The sequence below is a fragment of the Phyllobates terribilis genome, unplaced genomic scaffold (genome assembly GCF_046119375.1).
Source record: "Phyllobates terribilis strain yellow unplaced genomic scaffold, ASM4611937v1 Scaffold_2__4_contigs__length_985480577, whole genome shotgun sequence".
NCBI lineage: Eukaryota > Metazoa > Chordata > Amphibia > Anura > Dendrobatidae > Phyllobates > Phyllobates terribilis.
This window is the reverse complement of record NW_027362762.1, coordinates 243,101,782-243,114,491: the sequence shown is the minus strand read 5'-3', so window position 1 is coordinate 243,114,491 and position 12,710 is coordinate 243,101,782. Positions and strand designations below refer to the sequence as shown.

At 36.9% G+C, this 12,710-nt stretch overlaps 1 protein-coding gene across 1 annotated transcript; it reads left to right on the top strand.

Annotated features, from left to right (window-relative positions):
* Positions 1 to 7,336: 7,336 nt before the first annotated feature.
* On the top strand, positions 7,337 to 11,921 carry PCDH20 (protocadherin 20). Its single transcript, XM_073663949.1, has 2 exons — positions 7,337 to 7,522; positions 8,002 to 11,921. Exons 1-2 carry the CDS (start codon positions 7,376 to 7,378, stop codon positions 10,636 to 10,638), a joined length of 2,784 nt encoding a protein of 927 aa, XP_073520050.1. The 5' UTR covers positions 7,337 to 7,375; the 3' UTR covers positions 10,639 to 11,921.
* The last annotated feature ends 789 nt before the right edge of the window (positions 11,922 to 12,710 follow it).

Here is a 12,710-nt window from a genome sequence, read left to right as displayed (position 1 = left end):
CAACCTATGTTACAATGTTTACACATTTGTTTAAATTTCAGGATTTGAGAGATTTCTCTTTAAACAAAATGTCAGTTCCCAAAACACAGGCATCACACTTTATTTTACAAACTGAAGCAACCAGTGAATTCAGATTTATGCACCAAAACTGCACCAAACAACAGTGTCTTTGGATGCACGGAGGCAGGAAATTAAATTACATCCGCTTTGCTTGGTCATGTATGCTGTATTCACATGTAGCGTAAATGTTATGTTTTTTCTGCTGCTTTTTTTGCACAGAAATTCCGCTGGGTTTAACTGCCCAAGAAAATTGGATGTGAATTCATAAACACTGTTACCCACAGCGAGTGTAAAGATGCTGTTGCACTGTGCAGTTTTGTTGCTGTTTTATTCTGAAGAGGCTTTTATTTGGAGAAAAAAAAACTGCAGTCCCTTTAAGTGCAAAATCAAAGCTTTTCCGTACTATAAAAAACACATTAAAACACTGCTACACATCTGTACCAAAGAAGCATCAAATATTGGGGAAAAGGCATAAAAAAGCATCAAAACTGCAATAACCAGGGAAGATTGTTATTACGTAGTTTGGATCAGACATCTATAGAAAACAAAAAACACATTCTATATACAACGTGTGAACACGGACTTACAGACGCAAAAAAGCCAAGTGTCATATAGTGAAGCTATATAAAGATGAGAAAGTTCTGGCTACTATGACTATGAATTAATGAACAAAAAATAAATCCATAGGTCACAACTACAGATAAGGTGGACGCACAATTGACGTTGCATCAGCACTGACTAATCAAAGGCACACATATACATTGGAAGGTAAGATATTGGCGGGCATCCCATCAAACCGACAGACACCACTAACCTGGACTGGTGTAGCATGAAGCAATCCGCTAATTGCTAGTCCCAACCATCCTGGATACAGTGAGACAGTTCTGGACTTGGTTCTACACCCTGCAGTCAAGAGCATCTGCTGAATATTTTGTTCAAATTATTGTACTTGTCATTTGCTATGTAAACCCCTTTTAACCATGTAAAGCACCATGGAATTAATGGTGCTATAATAATAATAATAATATCCCTCACTAGGCTCACTGCCACTGCCCCCTCTGACATCTCCTTCTGCGAGGGTAGAAAGAAATGGTAAATTAGTGTGGCAAGGAACGTATTAAAAATTTGCAGCGACCACATGGTTTGTCTCTCTGTTCTGTAAAAGTTGGAAGGTACAATGGCATGTAAAAGTTTGGGCACCTCTAGTCAAAATTACTGTTATTGTGAACAGTTACGCAAGTTGGAGATGAAATGATCTCTAAAAGGCCTAAAATCAAAGATGACACATTTCCTTTAGGAAAAAAATATATATCTGTTGTTACTTTTTTCATTAAAAATTGCAAAAAGAAAAATGTGCCAATGCAAACATTTGGGCACCCTTGGAGATTTGTGTGCTCAAATACCTTTGACCAGGGTTTCAGACCTTAACTAGCCTGTTAGGATTATGGCTTGTTCACTATCATAGTTAGGAAAGACCAGTTGATGCAAATTTCCCAGCTTCATAAAAACACAGCCTCCTCTAACCTTGTGCCAAAACCAACAGCCATGAGTTTTTCTAACAATCTTCCTAGCACTCTGAAAATGAAAATGGTGGAGGCCAACAAAGCAGGAGAAGGCTATAAGAAGATAGCAAAGCGTTTTCAAGTTGCCCTTTCCTCAGTTTGAAATGTAATTAAGAAATGGCAGTTAACAGGAACACTGAACGTCAAGATAACGTCTGGAAAAATAAGGAAAACTTCAGTGAGAGCATGGGTGGCCAAACTTTTGCATCGGCACATTTTCCTCAATATCACTTGAATCTTAGATTTCTAATCACAGACTGAGACTATCACTCTCAGTTTCAATCAGCACTGAAGTACTACATCACAATCACATTAGGCCTTTATCTATTACACCAAAAGGAGTCCAAAAAGCATAAAGTCAGACAGCTTCAAAACTGAACACAACAAAAAAGGTCTATGGCGGTAATTAGCCGCTAGACAAGAAGAGATTCTGACAAATCAAATACAATTAAAATGACAACATTTTATTGATATAAATATAAAATAAGAAAACTTTAAAATGAGGCAAGGGAAACCTCCAAAAACAGGGAATGGACACACACAAGGTACACTGCGTATGCAATAAATGTAAATAAAGTGTATACACCAAAATAGCGCTCTTAAAGAGGTTATAATAAATGACCAGTGTAATGGTCAGAGACTTCTATAATTCAAAATATAGCGTCAGTGCGCCCTAAAGAGCTAATTAATGGTGCATATAAGGTTACATGATGAAAGTTATATACACAAGGGTAACGTTTTTAAAGAAGATATAAAGGACCAATATAATGGTCTAAGGATTCTATAGCTCAAATATAGTGCCCGTACGATCTAAAGAACAAATTCATACGTGATTGAACAGTGAATCCTAGGTCTCACGCCACTGACAGCTGCTAGAGGCTCCGAATCCCATTGTATAAATGCAATAACAGGAGTAGCCACATACTTTACACTATGTGTGAAAATTGGCAACCTGTATAAATAGACTAGGGGAGTCAGGAGTAAAACAGACGTATGGGCAATGGAGAGAGAGCACAGGTGTATGATAGCCTGCGGGGGGGCATAAAGCTAGAAACGTTACTACCAGGAAGTAGGAGTATATAGTAGCCTGCAGGGGGCATAGAGCAAAAAACGTTACTACCTGGAAATAGAAGTACTGCAACGCAGATGACCGCTGCGTTGCAGTACTTCTATTTCCAGGTAGTAACGTTTTTTGCTCTATGCCCCCTGCAGGCTACTATATACTCCTACTTCCTGGTAGTAACGTTTCTTGCTTTATGCCCCCCGCAGGCTATCATACACCTGTGCTCTCTCTCCATTGCCCATACGTCTGTCTTACTCCTGACTCCCCTAGTCTATTTATATAGGTTGCCAATTTTCACACATAGTGTAAAGTATGTGGCTACACCTGTTATTGCATTTATACAATGGGATTCGGAGACTCTAGCAGCTGTCAGTGGCGTGAGACCTAGGATTCACTGTTCAATCACGTATGAATTTGTTCTTTAGATCGTACGGGCACTATATTTGAGCTATAGAATCCTTAGACCATTATATTGGTCCTTTATATCTTCTTTAAAAACGTTACCCTTGTGTATATAACTTTCATCATGTAACCTTATATGCACCATTAATTAGCTCTTTAGGGCGCACTGACGCTATATTTTGAATTATAGAAGTCTCTGACCATTACACTGGTCATTTATTATAACCTCTTTAAGAGCTCTATTTTGGTGTATACACTTTATTTACATCTATTGCATACGCAGTGTACCTTGTGTGTGTCCATTCCCTGTTTTTGGAGGTTTCCCTTGCCTCATTTTAAAGTTTTCTTATTTTATATTTATATCAATAAAATGTTGTCATTTTAATTGTAATTGATTTGTCAGAATCTCTTCTTGTCTAGCGGCTAATTACCGCCATAGACCTTTTTTGTTGTCTTTATCTATTACAGTTCTGCGTGCTCTGAGCTCCTATTCCTACATAAGACAGGAATAAAATTGAGGTCTGTGGCTGACCACTATGTTTTGTGCTGCCTGTGACAGCTCCCCTGAGTGGTTGTGCTACGCCATATGATCAGATTGCTGCAGGGCAAAATGGGTAAGCCCACCCTGTCACTATAGACTCAAATAGTCCACTCACTGAGTGTGCAGTATGTGTGAATCTGTATGAGGAATATTTTTTTTTAATTGCAAATTACGAATCTTATTGCATATTATGTTTGAATTTTCGTAAAACCGCAGATTTCAGAAAATTCGGCTAGACTTCCATTTTTCGTCGATTGATCGGCTTATCTCTTCTTGCTAGCACCTTAATGCTTTACCTGGCTTTAGTTTAGACACTGTAATGAGACTCTTTATGTAATTTCTGTATATTTGAGAATGTAAATTACTGCATTGAATTTTTTTACCACTAGATGGTGCTTTGAAATATTGAGCCTAAATGTACCTACAGCTGGTAAATATCCTTGAGCGTTTTTATGATGAATGTAGTGTACAAAATAAAAAAAAATTCCTAAAGGTAAAAATTAGACACATTTACATGTCCCATGGGTGTATCTACATACACATGATTAGGCTAGGTTCCTACGAAGAATACTTGATGAGTTTTTGATGCTGGAGATTTTCTGCAACATTCCTACACTAATTAACAATTTACATTTTTTATGTTTTTTTTAAGTGAATTTTTAATGTGTTTTTATCACTTTTTTTAGCTGTGGTTTTGGGCTCTTTTTGGTATGTTAAAATTTAAATATACCGACTTAGATTTGTAACTACCGGTTTGCTGAGTTAGCTAGCTTTGGTAAAACTTTATTGATAAAGTCATGCACGTGTTACATATTTTATTACTAAGTTTCCACTGGGGAAACACACTAACAATGCATATGCATATTTTATCTGTGGATTTTCTGCATCTCTTTCAGGTCTACGGGAAAAAAACACCAAAGAAAATACATATTTAGAGCAAGAGAAATTGACATATCGAGCATTTATTTTAGTCCATATATTGTAGCGTACAGATATTTTGGAAGAAAGAAAAAGACCTTTCTGCTCTGTTAGACCACAAGGAAGCCTACCCCATCTGTTTACCTAGAATTCTCTAATGGCACATTTAAAGAGCTATAACCAGCAAACAAGAAGGTATAAAATATAACTTTTAATATAACTTTAAAAACACCCTGTTTAGGGATATAATAACATTAAATCATTACTGTCTCCAATTCCAAAAATGCTTTTTGGATTTTAAATCAAAGCCCTATGAATATAAAAAACACAATGTCATAAAATTAGAATTAGAAACAATCTCACAAATGTGTCAGAAGACCATCAGGAGTACTTTCAATTGAAAGATTCAAGTGAGACAATGATTCCTTGTTTAAATCCCTAATTGGAGAACACCCCTGGTTTTCTCCCAACGCATTTCCTCAAGAAGCTTGATTCATCAGGGGAGATGATAAATACTAAAAAGCCTGGTCACTGGCTTATCTGCAGCATATATAGTGGTGAGGAAATCCTATTGCTCTATGGTAGGTAGGTACTTGTCAATCCAGGGCAGCGATGGGGGAGAAACCGTCAGGGACCCACCTGTCCGACTAGTCTCAGGCGCGGCTCAGTCCCGAGTGGCTTTTAAAGGATGTTTTTCTCCAACACACCACAGTGTTTCAGAGTCAAACATACCTGGCTGAAATCATTCCGCCAGTGTCTAATACATGCTACCAGCTGTCAGGTTCACTTTAAATAATCATTTTTCAAAACCAGAAACTCTAACTTCCTTTATATATTGCCTGATATATATATTGGTAGAAGGCATCATTTTCACAATAGTGGTTATTTTCTAGCGCTACTGATTTTGACTGAGAGCTGCAGTCCACAAAATGACCCACAATTGAGCAGGGTCAGACAGAGACCATAGGGGTCTACTGTTCAAGATCTCTTATCCCCTAGCTCATTATTAGGGTAGGTTTACATGACCGTATTAAAAATCAGTTAGCATTTCATCCAGAAAAGTTGGATGATATTTTTTTCTCACTTGTCATCCGTGTACAATCCGTTTCTTTATAGAAGCAGCTAGTAATCATTTACAGGACAATTTACATTTTATTATGTTACAGAATTACAATATATCCATAAAATTTGTATGCTTATACTGTGGCTCTGTATTGCATCCGATTTTTTTATCACACCCAGATTTGAATAGATGAGTCTCATGCAATTGTGCGTGCTGCTCTTTTATTTCACACGATTTGATCTGTTAAGAAAGTCATTCATTTGTAGTGCCCCACGGAATAACAATGATTCGAATGTGATCCGTTCTTTTAACAGATAGCACTCGGAAAGAAAATGTAGTCATGTGCACGAGCCCTTAAAAGGGTTGCCTAGGTTTGGGGCTCAAGTCTGCTGTCACTGCTGACTTTTGAATCCTCACATCATGCGCACAGTGCTGGCTCAGCTCTTGTGCCCATACCACACATGGGAGCATTAAGGGGTTAATAATATCATAGATATTCAGTATTTATATGCTTACAGCGAATCCTTATTGAAATTACCACCTAAAATTGAAACATAGTGGTCTGGGTGAGTGATATTCTCAAACAAGAAATTTATATCATATGGAAAATCTGTCCTGAAAGGATGGTCTTCTCAAAGAAGTGGTCTTATGGAGAATTTTTTTTTTTAAATATTATTAGTATTATTATTGTTTTTATTTTGTGCATCAGTATAAATATTTAACATTTTAATAAATGTTTCTTGCTTTATAACCTGGAATAGCCCCTCATGCATCAGCATTTAAATAGTTAACTCAGCTGCCACAGCTGCCTGGTGCACGGATTCCACTTACAAGCCAGCACACATAGTCGAAAATGTGATAAATCTGGTCTCATGTCTGAACTGAACATTTCAAGTAACAGCATCCGGGGGATGGCAATCCTTTCTTTCCAGCCAAAGCAATTGCAGAACAAGAAAGGAATTAAAACATGGAATGACCACACAAGCCAGCATACTGTGAGTAGGAGGGAGGGCTGTGCTGTGCACTGTCATCAGTTTTTGATGCACAGCAGATATCAGCAGGTGAGACTTAGTTATCCAGATGTAGTCAGCTCTCTTCTATTTCATATATGGATCCAGCAGAGCCTAATTTGTTATGTAACTACCTCATTGCTGCAGAGTTGTAATTTATCAAATTAAGATATTGTATTAGGACTACCTGCAGTACTATCGGAAATCAAAGGCAATCACCTTCTCAGGTCTGCTACATATCAACATATGTGTCATTCGACATATCTATATTTATAAGTATAGATATAAAGATATATAGCTAGACTGATAGATGCTTACATTATATATATATATATATATATATTTATATATATGTCTATTTATATAGATATATATCTATCTATATATACACACACAGCTGCTCTTTGATACTTGACATTATCTATAGTTTTACTTTAGGCTAGTATATAATGTAGCAAGATTTGGTGATTTATCAGTGTGCACCATGGAAACAAATGATTATGACTTTGTTGATCCCAGTATATATCCTATCTATGTATTGCACTCAAACTACAATTTATGTTCCGTCTAAGTTTTCTATAAGTCTGCGCACACTTTCTTCTTGAAGCCAAATATTGCTTTTCATGGTCCGGTCAGCAGTAGACCATCCCTTTTGAACGCTTTGTTAATTGATGCATCTGTGGCTATTGGCTGAGGCTGTCCAGAGATTTGCATGAGCAGAGAGGGAGTGTCTGTGTCTTTAACACCAGGAACTAAATGACTGCAGTTTCATTGGGATTAAACTACCAAGGGAATGAAAGGATCACACAGCACACAGGAGTACTGAGCTGGCTTCTAAAGCCTTTTAACCTGGATATGGGGCGACAAGCCAGTCCAACCAGGACCAGTCTAAGCCATGTACAGGTAGGTGATCTAACAGCACAAATACTGTGCAACTAGTTGTTTTAGCAATGTTTGGACAGCTCTGTGTAATTTCTAACCATGATGTGTGAATTGTGAAGGATGTTGTGTTATACTGGAATAAATGTCATTTACAAAGCACATACAGTGATGACCGAAGCATAGTGAAAAGATTATATCAATATTACATTTATTATAGATCTAAGTGATCAATTTTAGCCTTAATTATAGAAAATATTTATGATTGTATTTTAGCTATTATAATATCGTATCATACAGTAAAATGCTAGGCAAGAGTATTATTATTAGTAGTAGTATTACGTGGTATCATATAGAAAACATGCTAGGTAAGAGTATTATTATATTTATCATTGTATCATACAACAAACATGCCAGGCAATATTATTATTATTATTATTATTATTATTATTTATCATCATTGTGGTGTCTGTATTTATACACATATGTGTCTTTTATTTCAGCACTTTTTGTTCCTGTGCCTGATTGCTCCCTTGACTGGACCCACAATTAGTTCAGCAAGTTACAGCACAGCTTCTGAATTGCTATACATGCTACACGAAGGATTACCCAAGGGGATTCTCATTGGAAACATTGTGCGTGATCTGCAGCTTGGTCTGTTAACTGACCCCCCTCTTTCATTCAGCCTGGCATCTAAAGGGCTAAGTGGGAAGTATGTGACGCTTGATAACAGCACGGGGGAGCTATACACATCAGCAGAGGAGTTGGACAGAGAAGCTCTTTGCCCACAGAACCCTGGTGTTCAGGACTGTGTCCTTCTCCTTGATATAATCATTTTGCCACAGGAATATTTTAGGCTCATCAAAGTAAAGATTGCCATCATTGATGTGAATGATAACGCTCCTGTGTTTCCAGTAGTACAGATTTATATTACTGTCCCAGAGAATGCGCCTGTTAACACAAGGCTGGTTATAGAGCATCCAGCTTATGACCCTGATGGAGGACTGAACGGGGTCCAGACCTACAGGTTAGTGGACTACTATGGTGTTTTTACATTAGATGTGGAAGAGAATGAGAGTGGGGAAAGGACACCTTACCTAATAATAATGGGGACCTTGGACAGAGAGGTCAAGTCTGAGTACAAAACTATAATTATTGCTGAAGATGGCGGCAACCCACCCCTTGTAGGATCTGCTACACTTTCTATTCTCATTAGTGATGTCAATGATAATTGTCCACAGTTCAGTGAATCTACTATTAATGTGACTATTCCTGGAAACTCAAGTGTTGGTATGAAAGTAACCAAGGTACAAGCAGTGGACATTGATCTAGGTAGCAATGCAATAATTACGTATGCCTTCAGCGAACGTGTTCCACCGTCTTCAAAAGAACTTTTCTATTTGGATGAAAATACAGGAGTAATAAAACTTTTCAAAAAAGTAGATGGCAACACCATTCAACAACACAAATTAACAATACTTGGCAATGGTCCAGGCTGCATCCCAGCTGTTATGAGTGTATTCATTTCCATTACTAAAGTGGCACTCCGACCACCTGAGGTTGTACCCCGCTATATTGCAAATGAAGAAAATGGAATTGTCTATTTAAAGGAGTTAGAACCTGTTAATTCTCCTATTGCATTTTTTACTATCAAAGATCCTGATGGCAGGTACAAGGTGAATTGTTATTTAGAAGGAGAAGGACCATTCCGACTTTCTGCATACAAAACCTATACAAATGAATATTTGCTTGAGACTGCGAATACTTTAGATTATGAAACAAAACGCATGTATAATATTTCAGTGGTTGCACTTAGTTTGGATGGGTCTAAAGTTAGGAAACCGATGCAAGTGTATATTCTTGATGAGAATGACAATGCCCCTGTTTTCACACAACCCACCATAGAAGTCACAATTGAAGAAAACAACCAACCTAATGCTTTTTTAGCCAAGTTACATGCTACTGATGCTGACAGTGGAGAAAGAGGTCAAGTTTCTTACTTTTTGGGATCTGATGCACCTGCATATTTTCTTCTTGATAAGCAAACTGGAATTCTTACAGTTACAACTATGCTGGATCGTGAAGAAAAAGAGAAATACAGGTTTACTGTTAAAGCAAAAGATTCTGGCCACCCTCCAAGAGAATCCATAGCCACTGTTCATATTACAGTTCTAGACAAAAACGACAACAGTCCTCGTTTCATCAGCAAAGATTTCAGTTTTTTTGTTCCTGAGAACTTTCCGGGCTTTGGTGAAATTGGAGTAATTAGCGTCACAGATGCTGACTCTGGACAGAATGGCTGGATAGCTCTTTCTATAGTGAATGGAAGTGACATTTTTGTCATCGACACTGGCAAAGGACTCATGAGAGCAAAGGTATCACTGGATAGAGAACAACAGAGTTCTTATACTCTTTGGGTCGAAGCTTCTGATGGCGGTGACCCTACTTTGTCTTCTACAGCTAAAATAACCATATTACTTCTGGATGTTAATGACAACCCCCCAATGGTCCTATTCCCACAGTCCAATATGTCATATCTTCTGGTCCTTCCTTCAACTCTACCTGGTTCTCCTGTTACTGAAGTGTATGCTGTTGATAAGGACACAGGGATGAATGCAGTCATAGCATACAGTATTATAGGAAGGAGGGGGCCTAGACCTGAATATTTTAGGATAGATTCCAAAACAGGTAACATAACATTAGAGGAGGCCTTAATGAGGGATGACTATGGCTTATATAGATTGCTAGTAAAAGTAACTGATCATGGTTATCCCGAACCGCTTTTCTCCACAGTTATGGTCAATTTGTTTGTCAATGATACTGTAAGCAATGAGAGCTACATTGAGAACTTGTTAAAGAAAGATCCTGATATCAATATAGAAGAGAAAGAACCACAAATAGCAATTGAGCCTACTCATAAAAAGATTGAAGCAGATTCCTGTGTCCCTACACTCGTCACTCTATCAGTATTTTGTTTGGGATCTGTCATTCTTGTCACTCTGATGGCAATGTATATTTGCTTGAGAAAAGGAAAGAAAGATCATAGAATAAATGAAAACTTGGAAGTTCAAATCCCACTAAATGGCAAAATTGACTTCCATATACTTGATAAAAAGCCAATTGAGATTTCTAACATTTAAAAGATTTTTTTCCTGATCAATACATGTTGGAGGATGGAAATTACAAGTAACACAATGTGTTGGTAATGGTTATCATGAAGGACCACTAATTTATACCATATAGTAATATATATGTAAATATCTCTTTACAGCTTTTTTACTTAAAGCAACAAAACTTGTAAAGTTTTTTTTATACATATTGCATATAGCACTACTACTTACTGAAGTCATTATCTGTTTGGTACACATGTACAACTTATGTCTCTCACCTGCAAAAACCAAATGCATCAAAGATGTTGGTTAGTTGATACCCAGCAGGGGGCCCAGAACTGAAAAATAATATATATTATATATTTTTAATGTTTTATTGTCATATACCATTTGCATAAAATAAATGTAACCTTTCTATATTTCTATTGAAATGCAAAAAAAAAGAGACAAATTTGATACACTGAATGTATGTTATCGTACCTCAAGCTGTAAGGGAGAGATTTAAAAAGGGATTAACAAGAAGTGCAATTCATTTACAAGCAAAGATTCATTAATATTACACATGATGCAAGGTGTTATGCAACCATGACTGGTTGCATTTGTGAGAGGTTTCTTACTATTTGCTGTATTTAGTGTGTGTGTGAGTGATATATCATCCACAATATTTGGATCTATTTTTTTTTATTATGGACGATATATGCACTTACTTGACAATCATAACACACAATGCTTGTCTCTGTGAATTTTCACTTTTATATTTACAAAGGATTGCTTGGTTTATATGTCATTCTAAATGTCTAAAAGAGCCAGATTGGTCCCCCACTGTTCAGTTTGCATCTAGCTTAATATCCGTTTTAGGTTGGAGATGTAGCACAGTGATATATTCTTTATTTATTCATTCTCTTTAGCTGTATCTCTTATTTTTTTGTCCCTGCTTGGATGGAATTAAAACATAACTTTTAAGTGTAGTGACAGATTTTCCACAGGAGCAGATTTAGCAATACCCTTTATGGCGTGGTATAATATTTATTTGCTAGGGATTATTAAGCATTACGATCCCCAGATTCTGCTAGGAACTTTAGCCTCATATTTCCATCAATTTAATTTCTGATTATTGAGTTGTGTAGTTAACATATAACCAGCCTCAGTCTGCTTCTCAAGACATTAAATGTAAGCACTGAATGTCCATGTGATATTTCATTGTATATAGCGAGCAAAATGCAAATGTTTTATTTGGAAAAAAAAAACAATGTAAGAAGAAAAAAAATCAATGGATTTACAGCATCACGTCTGTTCTGTACCAAAACTGTTTATATGTCTTTAAATTAAAGCTATATTTTCCTAACATGTTATTTGCATGGATTTTTATGAAAAAGTTAAGAAGCCCCATATGAGTTTACTATCTGTATATTTCATTGTCTATAAGGCCACGCTTACATTTTCAGTATTTGGTTAGTATTTAACATCAGTACTTATAAGCCAAAATCATGAGTGGGTGAGAACTGCAGAAGTGGTGACGTATTTCTATTAGGCCACGTTCAGACGGTCAGTATTTGGTCAGTAATTCGATCAGTATATGTATGCCAAAACCTGGAGTGGGTAAAAAATAATGAAGTGGTGCATGTGTTTCTAGTATACTTTTCCTCTGATTGTTCCACCCCTGATTTTGGCTTACAAATCTTGATGTAAAATACTGACTAAATACTGAACGTGGCCTAATATTACCTGGTAACTCAGCAAGCAGTGATGGTGGAAACTTAATCCCCCTTGTTTGACACAATATTGAAATTTTTTGTCCTTGCTACTAAAAACAAAAAAATGGCACTACATGAAGGCGCATGAGATCTATTTATAAAGAAAAATTATGACTAGGGATGAGTGGACCCATGGATGTTTGGGTTCTGGTACCTGACCTAAACTTTATTCGAAAGTTTGGTTTGGGTACAAAAACTGTACCCGAACTTGAATCAGAACCCCATTGAAAACAGTGGGACCCGGGCTTTTGAATTGGAAAATATTGTGTCTTTTTTTTCTCTCTCTCTCTCTTTCTCTGCAATGGACTTCTGGGGAAAGCCCGTGTTCGACATTTAGCAACAGACAGT